This window comes from Symphodus melops (assembly GCF_947650265.1).
Source record: "Symphodus melops genome assembly, chromosome: 19".
Classification (NCBI taxonomy): domain Eukaryota; kingdom Metazoa; phylum Chordata; class Actinopteri; order Labriformes; family Labridae; genus Symphodus; species Symphodus melops.
Window position 1 is genome coordinate 18,067,631 of NC_136709.1, and position 20,388 is coordinate 18,088,018.

The following is a 20,388-nucleotide window of genomic DNA, read 5'->3' on the forward strand; positions in this document are numbered from 1 at the left end:
AGAGATGTGTCCAAAATGTGTTTGTGCAAGATGAAGCCTCCAAATGTCAAACACACTCAGTTTATGAAGATTTCAGGAAAACATGGAAGCTTCATGGATTTGGGATTTTGCCAGGAAAAAAAACAAATGATTGGATTATCAAAGTAGTCTTCTTAGTTTTGTATGATAAATGTTTCGATTATGCAACGGTGTGCTTGGTTCTTCGATATCGGGGGAACTTCTCTCCCTCGCTTTTAAATCAAAAGCATCACAGTCCAGTCTGGTGATCAGAACCAGTCACAAGCTGGTTTTTGTTTTTTTCCCTCTAACTTTCAAACCTCTGACTCTCAGCCTTCACCCTCCTCTGTATTTTAGAAAACGAGCCAGTCAGACATCGTGTCTTCATTTTCTGTCTCGGCGCCGCTCGATTTTCAACTTGGCCTGTTTGATATTCAGCAGCAGGACGAGGATGTCACAGTGGCAGCGGAGTCTAGTAACAAGCTGTTTCAGGGGGGGGGAAGAGTAGACGGGCACGATGTGTCGATCTCTCCCCGTCTCGCTGCGATGTTGAGTAATGAGGAGAAGCTGTTCCGGAGATTACACTGTACATGCTTTCTGAACTGCTGCTTCTTCGCTTCACCCGCGAGGAGACGACGTGTTGCTTTGCTACATCTTTATGATGCATGCAAAAATATTTGGACGATTTCAATCAAATTTCCTTCTGCTTCTCACTGATAACTTTCTGTTCTAAAGTGAAGTTTCAAAGAAGGGGGCCACCGAGGTATACGAGTGATCCTGGACATAAATGCCCCCTCTGCGTTAGCTCTAGAGCTCTCACTGAGTGGCAGTTTCACTTAAAAGCTTTAGTCCACGATTTCTGTATCGGCGTAGCTCTTTACTAAAGTATCACATTTTAATAAAGGTGTTTTTATTATAAATCTTCAACTGTTCAAGATTCTTCTGCGCAGCAGTTTTGATGTAGGGAGACCATGTTGGGACGAGGACCAAGATAAGCAGAACACGGCCCATTAAAAGAGACATATTATGAAAAATCTCCTTCTACTGTGTTTTTGAACGTTATTTTTTTAGTAACCTGAGTTCAGCCCACACGTTTTGAAATAAGTCCATCCAGTCCTTTGTTTGTGGTCTGCAGAAGTTCTTACAACACAGAGACAAAAGCTCCGTTTCAAATGTCCCTAACTTGTGACATCACAGTGGGATTCTGGTCAGAAAGTCCCCTCCCCTTTTTATCTCCACCCATCGTCAAGAGCAAAACTTTCACGCAGGTGCGTCATTTTTATAGTGGCTACAGAGGAGTGATGTCTACTGGGAAAACTGGGGGCAGGGGGGCTCACTGCATTTAAAGAGACACACACACCAAAATGGAGTGTTCTTGGAGAGCTGGTTTCTACGAGGTCACGAACCTCCTCTGGTGCTTGATTTATGTTACAATTCGACCCAAACAAAGCACAGATGTTTCATTTAGACCACAGGGGAATGTTTGAAAAGCCGGACAATATGTCCTCTTTCACACTATTTCACACAGCAGTCCTGCTAATCCTACATAGTACATTAAACAAGCAGTCTTAATTTCCATTCCTCTCAAATCAGAAACGTTTAACAGAAGGTGTAAGCTGACCTTTTGTTTCATTTATACATCTGTGAAAGTCCTCCAAAAGGTCCTGGAATCATTTTGAGATGTCCATTTTCTTGAGCTGCTTGTGCCTACAGTGTTTGCAGGTGGATTTAGCTGTACAGTCTGGCAGATGTAGCGCTGCACGATAGATTTGGACGTGAGTGCAGATCATGAGTGTGAGAATGATGAGCGCATGCCTCCAGCCAGTTAGTGTTGGACACAGAAGGAGCAGGAAGTACGTGCGCATCACGGGTATGCTGATGGTATTTCAGGTGATCTCTGGCCTTTGCGGTCCCGGCCCTGGGGCAGGCGAGTGGGTGGTGGGAGGTTCAGGGTGATGGGAGGATAGCTCCAGCTCCAGGCAGCCTTCCAAGTGTGGGGTATAATCTGACAGCACTCAGCCAAGACGCATGCAGTGCTAAGACCAGGCACCCTACCAAGACTGGGGCCTGCGGGGACATCCTGGTGAGAGCTAAACCTCCAATGGACCTGGAGCAGAGCCAGGAGCCACACACACACACACACACACACACAAATGCATAGTAAGGTCACACATGCGTGGTAAAGCTTCTCCTTCACACCCACACAGATGCATGATGCATGCAAACCAAAACAATAACACACATGGAGGGGGATGAACAGAGCAGGAAGACAAAAGAAAGCATGAGGAAATACAAGGCTGCAGTCTAAATGGGAGGATTGGGACCGTGTGTGTGTGTGTGTGTGTGTGTGTGTGTGTGTGTGTGTGTGTGTGTGTGTGTGTGTGTGTGTGTGTGTGTGTGTGTGTGTGTGTGTGTGTGTGTGTGTGTGTGTGTGTGTGTGTGTGTGTGTGTGTGTGTGTGTGTGTGTGTGTGTGTGTGTGTGTGTGTGTGTGTGTGTGTGTGTGTGTGTGTGTGTGTGTGTGTGTGTGTGTGTGTGTGTGTGTGTGTGTGTGTGTGTGTGTGTGTGTGTGTGTGTGTGTGTGTGTGTGTGTGTGTGTGTGTGTGTGTGTGTGTGTGTGTGTGTGTGTGTGTGTGTGTGACGTCCTATTCAGTCAGACCTCCCAACTACAACTCAATCTCCTGTGAATGTAACGTTCTCATTGACTAATTATGCTGTCATCATGCCGTACAACTCGATGTCACTCGGAACAATTTGAAGACCTCAAAGAATCTCATTGACTGACGTTTGTTCCCTTTTCTCTTCCTCTTTCTTTTCCCCGCTCACAGATTACGTTTATTTCGAGAACTCGTCCAGTAACCCACTGCTGATCAGGAGGATAGAGGAGTTAAACAAGGTGAGTGAGTGAGTGTGTGTGTGTGAGCTTGAATGAGAGTCCCTGAACGCATCACAGACCTGAAAGCTTTGGAACCGAATTCGAGCCCCTCTGGGATTCTTGGCTGCATCTCTAACACACGCACACACACACACACACACACACACACACACACACACACACACACACACACACACACACACACACACACACACACACACACACTACTTTATCCACATTTTCATTAAATGTTGACTTCCAGCTGAAATCACTGGCTTTATAGTAAAGAGAGAAGAAACTTGACCTCATCATCGTCTGTCCTTACAAACCTTTGCACGTTTGCATGTTTCCACCTCATGGCTCTGCAGGACGAAGAGTATGAGCACATGTGCTTGTTACGTCACCACAAAGTCAAACTGCCAACTACTGGCCGGGCACGTATACTACAATGTTTTGGATTGTTTATGCAGTTCTGTGTGCATGGATACTAAACTACATACATACAGTTGAGACATTGGCTTTTTCACAGCGAAAAGATTTTCTTATTTTTTTTTAATAGAGTTGTTCACTTCATTAGAATAATACTGAGTTTACTTATTTTGAATGTTGGAATTGGGTCTTTCAAAGAGTTCCTCTTCTTCAGACTGTAAAAACCCGACTGTGATGTCACAGGCGTGGTTGCTGTGGAGTCTCTCTCTCTCTCTCTCTCATTGTTGGATGAAAGAAGCAGAAACCCCCCCCCCCCCCGTCTCTGTGGACTGGTTACAGGTGCCCGCTGTCTGTCCCCTGTCCCGGGCCTGTGCTGGATAATATGGAGGCTGTTTCATGTGATTGACAGAGAGTGCAGAGTGAGCCCTCTACTCTGCCTGTCACTGTCAGTCCTCCTGCGCCTCGAGGGATCTGAGGGCTTCTCCTCCATAAGGTTGGAGATAAACAGTGTGGGGACAAGCCTCAGCTGCTCAGAACTACAGGAAACAAACAAGAATTCAGCTGAGCTGACGACACACATGGATGTCTTTCACTTGCTGTGAATGATTTACGATGATAATATTCAACATTTAAGAATCTGGCGCTGTCTAGTCTTTCAAGGTTGATTATGCTGATGATTAATATTTTGTATGGTTACAGAAAATAATGGATGAACACAATGTCCTATAGTGAAAATCAATGCTAGCAGTGTTAGCGTTTAGTTTTGATGCTCAAGACTGACCTAACTTGTTTCCAGATTGCTTAGTCCAAGCCGGAGAACATTTATCATCTTTGTTACTCGACCGTCACGTCATTGGAGATCCCCTTGATGCTCCCGTGTCATAAAACAAGCTAACAGCTCATTTGTTTAGCACACGCATACTCGTGTAATCTTCCTGCTCAAATGCTACACGGTCTGTAGAAAGTGAAGATCGACCTCGTGCTGAGTGTGTTCCTCTCTCTCCATCTCATCTCGCTCTCACCAGTCGGATTCATGAGAGAGTTCCTAATCCAATATTCTCGGCCTCTGCAGACATAGAAATAAGATTGTGAATGATGTGGGACACTTTAGAGAACCACACTTTATCAATATTGCAGTTTAAACTCTATTATTCCATTTTCTTTTGATGGGTGGGGGGAAAAAAAGCTGCTCATCAATTTCTAAATGAGCCTCACTGCTTTTAAGACCTCAGGTGTTTTTTTTTTTTTTTCATTTGGGCTGGTTGGATTCAATGAAACGTTGTCATGCAGCTCTTAATTTAAAAGCAACATAATGATCAACTAACCCGTGTATTCCTTCACAGAAAGAAAGGCTGCAGAGGAACCCGGGCTCTGTGAAAGCTGCGGCACTTCCTGTGATTTTTCGGCGCATTGCCGTAGTCTCCCACTGTGTTTTCAGCCCTAGTTAAGAACTATCATCTGTGTTTTTTTTTGTTTTTTTTTCCATGTGTGTGTGTGTGTGTGTAGGTGCTCTGTGTGTGGCACCACTTGTTGCCGTGGTAACGCCGATTGTCTCTGGTTTGCAGACAGCCAATGGGAACGTGGAGGCCAAAGTGGTGTGTTTTTACCGGCGCAGGGACATCTCCAGCACACTCATCGCCCTGGCAGACAAACATGCAAGTGAGTGACCGATGGAAACCAACAAAACACACACACACACACACACACACACACACACACACACACACACACACAAAAACACGACTTACTAGGACGGTTATTTTCCACTGCAAAGTTGTTGTGCGTTCACATCCAATCAAAGTAGATTTCCCAGAACTTGAAAACTCGACGCTGTGTGTTATCTCCTTGATTGGAAGGCTTGTGTGTGCACCAGTGATGATAAAAAAAAAAAATATATAAATAAATTGAATTGAGTTTTTCTGTTGCCAAGCCGAGAGGATCAGTCCAGACTGCAGTGCAGCCCCTCCTCTGATAGGCCTGGCTGCAGGCAGCATTCGATCTGTTGAGCGTATCAATATGACGACACCTGTGTCTGTGGATGTCTCAGCACATCGTCCTGTTTAAAGTGTGGGCGTGCGGCATGTACGTGCATGTGCTGCCAGAGCTGTTTCTGCTGTTTGTGGAACAGCTGGTAGACTTTAGAAGAGGCTCTGCCTGAAGAGTGTGACCTGTTAATGTGTCGGTACGAGGTGACAAAAAAGGCATTCACACACTGATTGACATAATGAAGAAGGGAAATGAAAAAGAGGAAGGAAGTGGAAGGCGGATACAGAAAGAAGTCGAAGGTCAGTTGAGGGTAGTGGGTGTTAAAAGGGAGAGCGAGAGAGGAAGACGCAGGTAAAAAGAAGTGCAATGCGTAGAATCCATGCCAGGAGCGTGCGTGCGCCCAAAACACCAACATGTTGAGCAGTCAGAATAATTTCAGATGTTTAAAACCGTTCGGACTGATCCACCTGGAGATGTGCACACGCATATCTGCTCCGGCCCGACCCGCATGCCTCGGCCACCTCCACAGTGGCTGGCTGTAAACGATGCCTTCAGGGCACCTCTACAGTGCCTGAATTCAAAGAGTTTAAGAAGGGAAGGGAAAGGAGATTCTCAGACTTCGGGATGTTTCTCTGCTTTCCTCTCCGTCACCTCCATATTCCTCCCCGTATGTTTTACAATCCACATGCATAAGAAATAAGTCATGTATCGTCTTAATATGACGTCTGGTTGATTCAGTACACGGAGCATTGATTGCTTCTCCTCTTTCCTCTTCCTCAGTTCTCTCATCTTTTATTCATATTAACTTTATTTGGGCTGGTTTTATTTGATCCCACTCTCTCTCAAAAGGAGGTTGGTCTTTTTTTCTTCTGCACAGAAAGAAAATTTCTCTTCTGGGTTTAAGAATAATGCTGCGTTCCAGTTGAACTGGGACGTGGGAAATTCCGAGTTCCCAGTCGGAAGTGTCCACCGGAATGTCCCCTGAAGTCATATTTACTAGTCGGAAAGTCTGAGGAAAATGTTGTTGCCCGAGTTAGAATCCAACATGCTGCTACGTGCATCAACCCGTACGTTAACGCTGTACTACAGTGTTTATTCGCCACTTGCTCCTCTTTTTGTGTGATTAAATCAATCACACCCGTAGTGTCTGGCGAGTTCTCACTGCGAGCATGTTGTCATGTTATTTTTGTGCACAAACTACCACGTCGTGTGTTGTTATCGTCTGGCATGACCTAACAAAACAAAGCTACTCCTGGAGGCGTCCATGTTCCTTTTCTGACTGGAACACGCCCAACTCGGGTGTGACGTCATTCCCACCTCCGACTTCCCAGTTTGGTAAATGAAACACAGCATAGATGTCACGATTTGTCTCTTATAAGAAGAAGTTGAGAACATTCTCAGAGTTTTAGATGTCATTGACTCGGATATTGATATTTGATAAGGATAATGGTTTTAATGGTAGCAAGATTATAAACCAATTGAAACGCTAACCTGCCTCCGCGGAGGAGGATCTAGGTTGAGTAGATTGTATTTGATTTGTAATAAGTGCATCTGTCATCGATAGAAAAACCTGACTGTGGGCAGCATCTGTTCTCTCGTTTCCCATCTTCAGATTCATCTTTGTTGGAAAATACCACCACCCACCTCTCACATGCTAGCAGTTAAATTAGTCATCATTTCTGGCCACTTCTTCCGCTTACAAGCAAAATCATTTTAAAAAGCGAAGAAAAAAAAAAAATGGAAGAGGAGAACTGAGATAACAACCCTTGAGTGATTATTTCCAAAAAGGTGCCACCGGCTGACCCTCTTGTGCACTTAAAGGGATCAAAATCTTGACTGGTGGCTGTTGTCAAAGCACGCCAGGTTTAAAGATCACACGCAGAATGTGAGAAACTCGGTGCAGGCTCTGCTCCCCGGTCTCTACTGAAAAGGAGAGCGGCATATTTTTGGATAAAGAAAGATTGAGAAGGTACTTTTTAAAGGTCACACATTATGTAAAAGACACTTTAACATGTTTTTCTAGCACATGTATGTGTCCCCAGTCTGTCTACAAAACCCCCAGTTTATGAGAAAGTCCATCCTCTCCGTTTGCTGCCTGTCCCACTTTTCAGAAAAACGTCAGCTCAAACGGCCCGTTTCCCTTCATGACATCACAAAGAGGAGTAACTCCTCCCCTGGGTGGGTGACACTCCCACAGCGAGGTATTATTCATAAAGGCTATTTCTTTCATGTCATTCCCCATTTTCTCTCTCTCTCTCTCTCTCTCCTTGATTTCTGAGTCTATCCTCTGTACTGTCTCTCAAATAGAGCCATAAAAAAAACCCAAAAAACACTCCTTCCTCCTTTCATGGCACACAGTGAGCCACCCTCTGACCGTTACTCTGACGTAACCATGTAGATGGACAACAAGAGAGAGAGAGAGAGAGGCAATACAATACCTACATGTTCAGCACGTTGACATTTAAACTTCTTACTTAAACTTCAGCAAACATTTGAAATCATGTTCAGTTATATTTATCCGACATGATTTAGCACTGTGACTGTAGCTTCTAATTAAACTAATTAAACCGTGTAGCGCTGCCTCTGACTCACATAACGCCTCGCCGTGTGCGCTGCAGGTGTAGCTGCTCAAAGTAAACACATCTGCTCCGTTAATTTTGCCACGGCGTTGACGAGCACTCGATTGGAGGTGCTGCTGATAGCGGGAATATTCATTTCAAATCTGCGATGAAGCGTCTCCCTCGACTGTCACGCTGATGCGTCTGCGGCGGTGTCGCGTGGAGCCGATCCACTTTTAAATGCAGAGGAGCCACAGACTGCACGTGCACAACGGTCACTTCTCTGACTGCTGACGGCGATATCCGACTTTTATTGGAGATTAGTTGAATAAATTAGTGCAAAAGGGCAGTTTCTGATTAGCATCACAAAACGCTGGCAGCGGCTTCAGGTAGCCTGACTGACACGGCACGCTGTGCGATGTGACGATTACACGTGAACGCATCACAACTGTGTTTGTGATCACAACTGTTTGTGATGCGTTTGTGTGATTTCTGCCAGAATACACAGGATGTGCAAACTGAAGCGCTCAAATGCTGCCAAGGTGAATATGTGCACTTAAATCAACATTTGTTCTGAATGAAGCCTCACATTGTTCATAATGGAGCACCAAGGCATCACAGTCGGACTCATCAGAGCTGACAGGACAGGTTGTAGGCTTAGCTTTTCACAGGTGTGTGTGTTCTGATGGAGCCTGAGACTTTTACGTTGTATGTGTGTGTCGCTCTCTTTGTAAAGGTCTGTGATTATTTGTGAGCCTGCTTATGCTGCTCTTATTTTTATTATTTCATTTTTAATGTTACAGCTCAAGAAGTTTAGAAACCAGACCTCTAAATGTGTTGTTTCAACACAGTGGTATGATATCTGGAGCTGTCCATGGACACAATCCAGTGAAGTCATGTTTGCACGGTGGGCTGTACCTATTCAGGCCTGTTGGGATTTGAATGAGCTCTGCCAGCTGCAGCCTGGGTTCGGGGGCTTCCAGACATTTCCAATATGTAAAAAAATGCATGCCAGGGGACTGACTGAGCGGCGCATGGGTGTGGGCCGTATCCCGTGTGGCACTGCAGCCACACTGCATGTTTCCTCTCCTCAGTGTTTGTGTGTCCTGGCTTCATTTTCCTACATCTCATAATGAACTTGACTTTTCAGCTCTGGGTCCTGTCGCAGGAGTCGCTGAAGGTGTGTGTGTGTGTGTGTGTGTGTGTGTCAGTTAGAATTTGGATTAGCGGAGAATGGAAGGCGTGTGTGTGCGTGTGTGCGTGAGCCCTGGTGTCTTAGTGTGCGTCTGCTGTGAGTCATTGATCAAATATTTTGCTTGCAGAGAGTCGAAGCACTCCCTCAATGGGGCCCTCAAACTCCGGCATTAGCCCCTCCCCTGTGAGTCAAGCAGCCCCCTGAGTGGTCAGCTTCTGTGGCGGACTTGGCATACTACCTCTCCGGCCCCTCCCTTCAGACATTTGAATTTGCCATGACTCAAACCTTTTTTTATTTTGGAGCTCCGATGAACGATAGACAGCGGTGTTGCCAGTTCACTGGTGCACTTCAGTGGAACCAGTGTAATCTAGCTTCATGTTTTGGCTCATGAAGGGGTCATACACGTCTCTTTCTGGATGCTTTATCACATCTCTCTGCAGGATTTTGATCCATTTGTTGAGGATGAATTTTTGCATCGCGGCGTGCAGAGCTTCAGAGAGCCTGCTGTGTCATCGCTCAGCGAAGACTTCCTGTTGTTGTTCACAACAGAAGGCCGCTTTTCTAATAGTTTTGATTTCCATATTCACATCACCAGTTCAAGACTCAATATTTACCCTCCTTTTAGCATCTGACCTTCAATATGAAGGTCACAGGGACGTAATGGTGAAGTTGTCCCACCTCTGTGGTGCCATTGAAGGCATCGCGGGGGCGTGACGGGATCACTGGAAAAACAGCGGCGCCAGCGGAGGAGAGCTGTGATGTGTGAGTGTCTCTCTCCCCCCCCCCCCCCGCTGTCTCTTCACACATCATGTTTCACCTGTCATCGCGCTGTGTGATGTCACCCACTGGGACGTCAACATTCGACTGTTGGGGAATCGATATGAAAGTTCAAAGGCTGAGCTGGGTTATGCCCGTCCTGCACAAAGCGCTCATATCGTGTTCTGGCGTTGTCGTTCCGCAGCAGTTACAGCGCTGTTGCAGAATCGCGGTCTTAAAAGGCAGATTTTTTTTGTGATGATTGTCGGGTAAGAACAAAAGAAATAAGAGATATTCTCCTCAGCTGCATGCACTATTTTTCATCAAGACTTCTGCAAAAGAGGAAAACCAGAATGAAACTAAGAAGCCAGAAAGCGACGGTGAGAGGAGCTTCTGCTCATTAAAATGGCAAAATAAGGTCAATTAAAGGGAAGTTAATGGCAGCTCAGCTTGCAGACCCCGGATATTCTCCGTTACCTTTAAAATAAATAAATAGATAAATCCCTTTATTGACAACGCTTTCAAATCCTGGGTCTGTTAGTTTTAAAGCAGAGGAGACCTCTGCAGGTCATTTGGCTCATGGCAGAACGCCTGTGACCCTTTGACCCTGAAGGAATCCTGATCCAAAAACAAACTGAGTTCCTAGAAACAAGCTGAGCTAATGTTGGAGGCAGCTCAGCACGCCGCTCCTGACACGCTGTGTCTGCTGAAGACGCTCAAAGAGACACGGATTCTTCTTCTTCTTTTGACCGTATATTGGTGCTGTTTGTTGACCTAAAAGAATCCTGCCTTTATGTGTATGTAAAACCAGTGTGACACTACTTTAGTGTATGTGTTCAAACTACTTTTTCAAGTTAACATGTGATATTCAAATAATGCATCTGAAAGAATATTGAAAAAGATTTTATGAAATCTAAAAAAAACAGATGAAGTGCTCCGTCGTCTCGCTCTTCTTCATTCCAGCTCAGAGGACTTCAGGAGACCAGATCCTTCCTCATCAAAAACGGACAAAACCTGCTCAGCGTCACACGGCTCGGTTGTTGTTGTTTTGTTTTGTTTTCCTCGTGACTGTGCTGCTCGTGTTCTTGGCTTTGTTTGGAATTTGCTGCCAATGTCTAAACCATCTCCACAATGTGCTCAGTGAATGTTGTTAAAGTGGGAGGGACACTTCTTTAAACACAGCATCTTGACTTTGCACACTTGTCATGTGACCAGCACAGAACAAACATAAATCTTCATCATGTGATGATGGTTTTTTGTTTTGTTTAATAGGACTATTTTTACTTCTCGAAGAAGTGGGGGCAAAGTGTTTTTATTTGACAGGACGTCAGCGCCCACTCTTCCACCAAGCGGTCCGGTCCAGTTCAGTTCAGTACAGTCACCATTTATTGACGTTTCCACCATCAAAAGTTGAGAATGGTTCCGAAATAGGGAATCTGTACCATCCTAATTTTGGGGTGCCAAGGGTACCGATCCAATCTCCATCTGGCTAACACTCCGCTTATCATATAATGGTACAGCTCGCTGTGGAAACACAAACAAGTTCAGGGTTTACTGTACTGGACTGAACCAAACCGGACTGCGTGTAGGTGGTGTTGGTTAATGCTGAAGAATGAAAAAGCAGGCTTCATGGGTTAAGACAAGTTCAGCGCGTGTAACGTGGCCTAACGCAGTCTCTCAGACGACGTCCTCTGACATCACAGTTTGGATTGTAGATCCATCTCCACAGTGTAGCAGCTAAAACAAGTGGACGCATATTTCCCTCGGTGGTGTTTTTTGAGCACACGTTAAGGCCGTCTCTCTCCACCAGCACCTGAACACAACGCCTTGTCATAGAGGAGCAGCCAGTTTGTTAGAGGTAATAACCCTCTGCTGTGCTCTCCTCTCGCCCTCAGGCCCATCTCTCCTCTCCTCTCCCCTCCGCCGTCTCTCAGTCCAGTAAGGCGACCCATTCATCAATAATTGATAATTGGCTGCGACAGGTGAGATGGAGAGGCAATTTGTAGAGAGTATGGTGCGGGTGCACTGCCAGAAGATTGGCTCAAAGGCGGAGGGGAGGAAGAGGAGGAGGAGGACTGAGGTTTGGGGGAGTTGAGTTTGCTACTCGAGGTCGCACAGGCGGGGGGGGGGGGCTTGAAAGGGGGTCGGCCCCCTCTGATGGACTGCCCACAGAACCAGGCTTGCTGTGTGTGCACATCCATGGATAAGTGCACACAGGTGCAGAGTAACACATGCACACATCTCCACATAGACTGAAGCTGGACCTGAGTCAAGTTTCTTTATAAATAACCTGAAGTCAGACACGGCACCTTTACGCAGCTCGCCTCAATTCTTGCAAAGAAAACCTAAAAAACTTCACAAGAAAACTGAAAGATCAGAAGTTCCTTTCACAAGATGAAAATCACACACTAAGATTTTGTACACACATGGTGGAGACATTCAATTATTTGCCTGCATGTAACGGAACTGTTCTTCTTTGACTGACTTCTTTAAAAAAAGAAAGGACGCTTGATATTTGCTGTGGAGTGAAAATAACTTCTAATTATGTTCACATTTCTCTTATTCCTCCTTCTCTACATCCAGAGGTTCATATATATGTTCCAGGCTCGTTCTGAGTATTAGCAAAAAAGAAAAAAATAATATTAAAAAAAAATATTTTTGGACGTTGGGGAGACGATAGGTGAAGACGTGCACCAAACAGCGTCACGTCAAACCTGTGACCAGTCAGTGCGTCTGTACCCGGCAGGCCGGCTCTGAGCTGAGCTCCAGCAGCAGCGCCTGGTTTTCACTGGCAGGAAGTCGAGCGGTTGTTTGTTTTGGAGAGACGGAGACCTGAGCAGGCGATGCATGATTTAAAAAAAAAAAAAAAAAAAAAAAGAGAGTAATTTTGAGCTCGTCAGGGCATTTTAAAACTTAGTTTGTCAGTGTTTGCAGAGTGACATTAATTGATGGCTCTTCTCTAGGATTGATTCCATTTGTCGACTTTTGGGGGGGGGTCAGCTCTAGATTTGACTAACTCTTCCTCCTGCAGTGAGCCTCGCCTGGAGCACTTTACCAGTCATTTATAAACACCTTTTAGCTTTTTAAATCTGATTCACTTTCGCAGCATTATACATTTGCAGACCCTTATAGAGAACGCTCAACTTCACTACGACACGTGTGCACGCACAGAATGTGTTGACACACGTTTTCATGTATCACGATTAGACATCTTTCAAACACACACGCACGCACACACACACACACACATACGCACGCGACATATCTGCGCCTCACCTTCCCTCAACTCTCCACCTTATTTCCTGTCCCATTTCATCTTATTATTCCTTTTATTAATAATCTCAGCTCATGTTGGGTTGCTTTTACATGACAGAAGATGGAGTGAGAGCTCGTGCTGCGTGTGTGTGTGTGTGTGTGTGCGCTGGGCGCTGAGTGCTGGGCAGAGTGAGCGAGTGAAGGAGTACTTATTGATTTTGGCCACACATCTCTTCTCCTGAAAATCCCTTGATTGCTTTTGTTCTGCTCCCCGTCTCCCTCTTTCTGTCTCGCTTCCTCTAATGAAACTCCAAATGAATTGGAGCACGTAGTGACTGCTCTCTTTCTCTCTCTCTCTCTCTCCCTCTCTCTCTTTCCTTCTCCTCTTCTTCCTCTCTCTTTCTCTCGCTCTCCCCGTTGATTTCTCTATTGCTCCCCCTTCCTCTTTATCTCCGCGTCCTCATCTCTCTCGCTCTCTCTCTCTCTCTCTCTCTCTCTATCTCTCTCTCTCTCTCTCTATCTTTTGCTCTTTATCACTCTCTCTCTCTCTCTCGCTCTCTCTCTCTCTCTCTCGCTCTCGCTCTCGCTCTCTCTCGCTCTCTCTCTCTCTATCTTTCGCTCTTTATCACTCTCGTCACACTTTGTCCCTCTGTGATCGTCTCGCTTGTTTCAGCTGTCCCTCTGTTTTATCTCTCCTTCCTGTCCTCTCTCCTTCCGCCCTCTCTCCTTCATTTCCTCCAGCCTCCTCATCCTCGTGTGAAGAAGGGCTCGTTCAGTGGAGATGTTTCTTCCAGCAGCAGCTCAATCTATTCTTGCAGAATGACGCAGACACATGATGGGGCTGATGGGCCTTCAGCGCTCTCTCCCTCTGTTTATTTCTGCTCGACTGTTTATCTCTCTGTGACTTTGGATTCTTCTTCTCTTCCTCGTCTGTTTTCAGTGTATGCCATCTAGAGCTCGAAATTTATTTTCCTATATTCCTATATTTGTAGGGGAAAAAAAATCAATGCTCGGACTGAACCAACATCAAAAAGGAGGTAAAAATAATAATAATCCAAAACGGTCATGACAAAATTAAACTTATAGAACAGATTCTTCAGGAGTCTGATTTGAAAATGTTTTTTCTTCTTCATGAAACATGTTCTGAGCTGATCAAAGATTCCTCCGTTGGAATGTGATCTCGATCCAGTCATTGGTCCATTCCAAACCCTTCCACCAGCTATTGGGCCAATAATATTTGTACTTATTCCCGCTGACGGAAGAAAACAGAAAAGGCCAAAAATAACGTCCTGGCAGAAAACATTCAAATCGTTCACGTGTTTAGAAATGAATCGATAAACATTGCAGCCTCTCGTCAAAAATAACTCTGAAACTGTTTGTGTGAATTATTAGGACACTGGCATTACTGTTCAGTCAATATTACTTCCTGTTTGTGAGTAGTATCAGGGTCAGCATTTGATTGGTTCATTCCTTCCCATGACTCCCTGCAGAGGAAAAAAAAAGAAAACTGCCTGCACGTTTCTGGAATCCTTCCTGACAGCGCCTCGTTGGTAACACTAATAAAATAAATCACGGCACAGCTCTCTGAAACACGCCGCTGAAGCTGCCGAGTCCGCTTTAAAAACCAAATGAGCTCAATCAACGACTAAATCCTGAAAGCGTCAACGCCAGGTTTCTCACACAAAGGTCAGTTTACTCATCAAGTGCATCTGTCAATGCACCGGTGATAACCTAATTCATTAGCCACTCCAGTGTAGCCCGATCCTAAACCTTAGCTAGTGCTCACATACTCGATTTAAGTTTCCTTCTTCGAGCTTTTTGTTTTACTTGATTAATTTCTCTGGGCTTCCAGTCAAAAAAGAAAAAGTTTAATCTTAATTAAAATATATTTTTCAGGTTCTGTGAAAGAAAGAGATTCAGCTCCCTTTGTGTTGTGAATGAGACATTTCAGAGATGAATATATCCAAGCCTCAGCAAACTAATTAATTTCTAATTCCTCAGATATTCTTGTTCAGGGGCGACTGGGGCTCAGCTGGCAGAGTCAGTGTGTGACCTGCAATGTAAAAACACTTTGAGCAGTCACCAGACGAAAAAAAAAAAGCTCAAGCCCTTTTACCTTTGTTTGACTATAATGAGTACAGATACAGAAAATAAATTACAGCAGATTTCTTTTGGATTTTTAGTGTGAGACTGAAAAAAAGAGAGAATTCGTGAAGATTTCATCAAATTTGTCTTAAAAAACTCAGAAAATAAACCCACGAATGTTGGTCTCTGCTCTTAGTAAGAACGTATGTATATATAAATAAAAAAAAAAACAATTAAAGGACATCAGCTTTCTTTATGGAAGACACAGATTTGACATCATTTGACATTTTCCTTGTTTCCTTTGACTGCAAAGAGGTGACTTTACAGCACCCTCCTTATTCATCACACCCGACTCGTGCTCTTAAAAAGCTTTCATGTTAGATCGAGATTACCCAAGTTATTTAATTTAGGGTTTTTTTTGTTGTTGTTCCGAACATGTCAGCACATATAAAAAAAAAAGAAAAAGCAGCTCCACAACAGGTCATGATTCTGTACACGGTGAACGGCATTTATTTGTCGTTGAAATGATGGAGAGTGGGAGGAACTGATATCCACAACAGAAATCTTCACAGTGATATTTGATTAATATTTTAGTTCTCATGTTGACATCTTCTTCCCAAAAAAAAAAAAAAAAAAACCCCAACTGCATGTGTCTGAACACGTCTCCTGTGGGACTCGATTGTTCCGACTCATCACGTATTCATTCTTCTGCTTGGTTTTCGGATGCAGTCTGTGGATTTGTGATTCCCCCCCCGCACACCGCTGTGTTCCCTGAGGACGCCATTGTTCCACCTCGTCTGATGTGTGTATATTTGACCTTTGCCCTCTCTTTGCCCCCCCCCCCCCCCCCCCAACAGGAGAGCTGGAGGAGGAGATGGAGAACCCAGAGATGGCGGACCTCCCCGAGAAACAGAAACACCAGCTCAGGCACAGAGAGCTCTTCCTGTCCCGACAGCTGGAGTCTTTACCCGCCACACACATCAGGTACACAACCGCTCATCAGCCAATCCAGGAGTCTTAAAGTTTTATATCATGTTCGTTATGGAATCAAAATCCAAGTAAAAGCAGGAAAGGGAGTACGCTTTAAGAGGGGACTGAATCATTAACAGACATTTAAAAGTGTCATCACTGAGATGTTCTGTGCGTTTTAGTTTTTTGACACTGAGGCAATTTTCTCAGTAAATCATCAGAAGAGCAGCTGGCGTATGTGTTCCCAGTGCAGCCAAACGAACACATTGTTTTAATAAAGAAGCAAGTCAATAACAACTGTCCTGCGATGTCATTACATGCTCCCCATCGCCGCCGCGTAAGGAGCTTCCCTCACACGGTCCAGTTCTTCATCTCGTCGAGGAGCTTTTGGGCGTTGCAGTCTGGCGCTCTTCTTATAACGCCTCACTCACATTAGCATTGGAAGAATTTAGAAAATCAGAGACAATTCACCAACAATCATTTGTAAAGAAAAAAAAAAAAACGTTCTCTGTGACAGTGTTTTCACAGTATTAATGTTGCCGTCATGGCTCACTTTGGTGACGACGACAGTCTCACTTTTATTGGACCTTTTACAAACATCACTCCTTGTGCCGCTCGGATTCTCTTTTACAAAACGATGAGCTTCGATATAACAACACGCTGAGCATCTGGTGAAAGGGAGAATGTGTGACTTTTTGATCCAGTAGAAGTCGCCTTCGTTTAGACCCTGACGTTTTTTATTTTCAAGGTTCAGCACCTGTTGCTGTGGAAGCTGCAGGCTTCTTGTTTCGGAGGATGATTTGAGACGTGAGCATGAATTGATTTCCTCGCGTTATAAACCAAACCAGCCAAACTAACCGAAAGAAACGTCGAGCACTAAATGTCAACATGATGCTTCGATTCTGCATAACGGATCCACCTTTGCTGCATCAGTCATCTGCAGACAACCTGTCTAATCATCATCACCACATCATTACTGTGACATTTCTACAGAGAGGCAGAAAGTGAGAACCGGCATCTACTGGAATAAAAAAAACAACAACACTCAGACGTTATTATGATTTGTGACTGAGCGAGGTTACACCACTGTTTGATTTTTACAAGACGGCCAAATTGTGTCCGCTTCAGGCGGAGAGAGGTTGGACTAATTATCTGGTAAATAATTAGAATTCAGACGGCAGCATGGGAAGAGGATGAGTGTCAACACGCTGAACCATGATTCAACAAATAACACGCTGTGCCAGCTGGAGCCAAATCAATATTATAGTTGCAGATTCTGAGATGCATCCTACATCAAAGAATCCTCGGAGAATTGTAGCGCTCCTTCATCTGGTACTTATGTAACGTGCTTTCCCCTGGACTTCAAGTCTTGTTGGTTCTTCTGTTCTCTTGTTAACTATTTTTCTCTTTTCCCTCCTCGTCGTCTCTCCGTCCTCTCTTTCACTTTTGGTTATGATTCCTTTCCTCTTTCCTCGCTACCTCCCCCCCCCCCCCCCCCCCCTCGCTGGACTTCAGGGGGAAGTGCTGCGTGACGCTGCTGAACGAGACCGAAGCCCTGAAGTCGTACCTGGACAGAGAGGTACGTACGCCAGTCGGAATAAGACGACGGGGTTTTCTTAACTGTGATTAGGCGTGTTAGATTTCAGGATCATCTCGCAGCCCGGTGTGTGTGGAAGACTTCCGAGTTCAGAGATTCTTGTTTCCAGATGAATAATTCAGCGTGTTGACCCAGAATGTTCTTTTCACATACAGTAATGAGGAGACGAGAGACTAGCAGAGGGGAAAGTACACACACACACACACACACACACACACGCTCACACACACAGATGCACTCCTTCTCTATCCCCTCTGCGCTTGCCCGCCTCGCTTCCCGTTTCTTTCACTCCCATCCTCACGCCTTCCTGTCTCTTCCTTATTTCCCAGGATGCCTTCTTCTACTCGCTGGTGTACGACCCTCAGCAGAAGACTCTGCTGGCTGATAAGGGGGAGATCCGAGTCGGGAACAAGTTTCAGGCCGACATCACTGACCTCCTGAATGAAGGTACATCAGACTTAAGTCTAAGGGCGTTTTAATTGGCGTGTTTTTATTTACAAGACGGCTCGAACCGTGATGAACCACTCCATCTTGAATGTTTGAATCATAATTCTGTTCTCAGGAACTTTGAGTGCCCTGAACAAAAGCTTCTTTTTCTGATGATGTCTTGTTTTATAAAGTCATCACCATGTGTGCCTAGTCAGGTGTGGGGACTTTGTCCTGGTTTGCAAATTGAGTGAAAACCATTTGGATGAGAAGTTGTGCCGGCACTGAATAATGACATGAACACGAAGTACAGAACAAATGTGCACGAGACGCTTGCAGCATTTCATTGAATAGATCATCTTCAGAAGATCGCCGACGGGATCGGAGATTAAATCCTACCTGAAATCGACTTTATTGGCAACCGACAAGTTCACATCTCGATTCCATTTTCTTTAACGGAACTATAATGTCCGACTCCCTCCTCATACTGGATAACATTACGACTGCACACAGGCAGTCATTCAAACACCTCAACACAATGAACGAGGGTATAAAATCTGAATCCTCGCTGTAGCTTCTGCTCACTTTGCACCTTTGCTGTCATTTCCTGAGTCTGTCTGTTTTTTTGCACACTTCCCTCCCTGTGTTAATATTTAGCCCTGTTAATGTAGCCTGGACCTTGTACTACAGTAGCAGCATGTGGACCTCTGCATATGTTCAATAACATAGGACCAGTAGTTTTGCATAATCAGCAGTGTGAAAGAAGATTTTTTTTTTTTTTTGTTCCACTATTTTTAAACGTTGACTGTTTGTCTGCCAGTTTCAGGGCTTTCACGGTGTTGCCAGCGTTTTATTCTTAGCAGGTGGGAAAACCTCTGAGTTTGCAATTAGGGCACCATGGGACTCTAAACTCTCTAATTAAACTCATGTTAATGGAGTTCAGTTACACGCGTTAGAAGCTCAGGCTGGTTGGCTGGTTTGTTGCAGGCTGGCAGTTTGACAGACACCCAGCTATTCATCTCTGGGATTCATTAGAGCTTCCCATGAGGTCGCTGTTTTCAGGAAGGGAGAAAAATCCAGTTTGACTTTGTTTTTGTTTTTTGTTTTTTGTTTTTTGTTTTTTTGGATGTATTTTTGAAAAGCACACACTCAATAAGGAGCAGAGAGTCCTCTTGACACATATTCTTCTTTCACATTTTATTCTTTGTTGATTGGTTAAATGTTTTAGCATAGTTGTACTGTCGCTGATTTGCTGCTCTGTGTGCCCTTGAATTCATCCCCGGTGACAAATAAAAGTTTTTTGAATTGAATTGAATTGAATTGAATTGAAGAGATGAACTCGTTAACATGAAGCGTGTCTGTGGGCTTTGTTTGTCGACGTAGGTGAGGACGATGAGAGAGACCTGGAGAAACTGGAGGAGAAGATCTGGGACCCGAACAGTTTACTGACAGAGAAGCAGATCGACCAGTTCTTAGTGGTCGCGCGGTAAGTCACAACACGAGTGCAGACGTACACAACCCATGAGAAGGAGAAAGCGTCGAGCTGAGTTGTCTTTCTTCGAGTTAGTTAAGATTATTAGCATCCTTCATTGTGCTTCATGCTTTGTATTAAGAAATGTAGGCTCAGAAACCTACTCCAGTAACTTCAGTTCCTCGGCTTGTATGGGCGAAGCAGAGAGATGTTTGCCCAGTTTATAATCTTCATGCTAAGCTAAGCTAACTAGCTCCTACCCTCCATAGTTAATTCATTTATATCTGGAGTATCCAGCTTTTCCATTTTTTAGGAGAAGTCTTTGTGGGAAGTTTGAGCTTTTTTTTTCTCTTCTGGGGTCAAAAGGACTCAAAAGTTTCATAAAGATTCAGATTTGATCAGCTCAAGCAGCGGCGGGCAAACAGGATGCAATGACAGCGACCAACCAAATACGCTCATCGTAGTCTCTTCTGCTGAATCAGCCGTGTCCTCAGTCTGTAAAGAAACACTCTCTTTCTGAGCGGGTTCTTTCCATAATGTCGTCACACAGTTGGAGTTTAGGGACAGGCGGTCTTTGATGGGTCACGCTGTCCTCTGAGGAGATGTACAGGAGGAATTAAAACCTTTTGTTCCTCTTTAAATAAGCTCTCCAAACATTGAGATAAACTCAGTCCTCAGCAGTATTATGTCCATTCTGAGCTCATCTGCTGGATTGCTGTATCATTTGCTTTGCGAAACTTTATCACTGAATATTTTAGCATGAAGCAGTGGGTTTATAAGTTTTCTAATTC

At 44.6% G+C, this 20,388-nt stretch overlaps 1 protein-coding gene and 2 long non-coding RNA genes across 3 annotated transcripts in view; 2 read left to right on the plus strand and 1 right to left on the minus strand.

The window, feature by feature from the left end:
* The window catches only part of mta1 (metastasis associated 1), a 40,966-nt gene that overhangs the window by 11,012 nt on the left and 9,566 nt on the right, over window positions 1-20,388 (plus strand). Inside the window, exons 2-7 of the mRNA XM_079370407.1 lie at window positions 2,824-2,891; window positions 4,865-4,958; window positions 15,992-16,118; window positions 17,619-17,682; window positions 18,030-18,147; window positions 19,510-19,612. Coding sequence (XP_079226533.1) covers window positions 2,824-2,891; window positions 4,865-4,958; window positions 15,992-16,118; window positions 17,619-17,682; window positions 18,030-18,147; window positions 19,510-19,612 — 574 coding nt within the window. The remainder of the gene's footprint in view (window positions 1-2,823; window positions 2,892-4,864; window positions 4,959-15,991; window positions 16,119-17,618; window positions 17,683-18,029; window positions 18,148-19,509; window positions 19,613-20,388) is intronic.
* LOC306840843 lies at window positions 1,125-3,553 on the minus strand. The gene is made up of 2 exons (XR_013781377.1): window positions 2,951-3,553; window positions 1,125-2,104 (listed from the first exon to the last, which is right to left on the minus strand). It is a non-coding gene; the product is annotated as an uncharacterized lncRNA (long non-coding RNA).
* LOC306840842 lies at window positions 5,019-6,669 on the plus strand. Its single transcript, XR_013781376.1, has 2 exons — window positions 5,019-6,584; window positions 6,636-6,669. It is a non-coding gene; the product is annotated as an uncharacterized lncRNA (long non-coding RNA).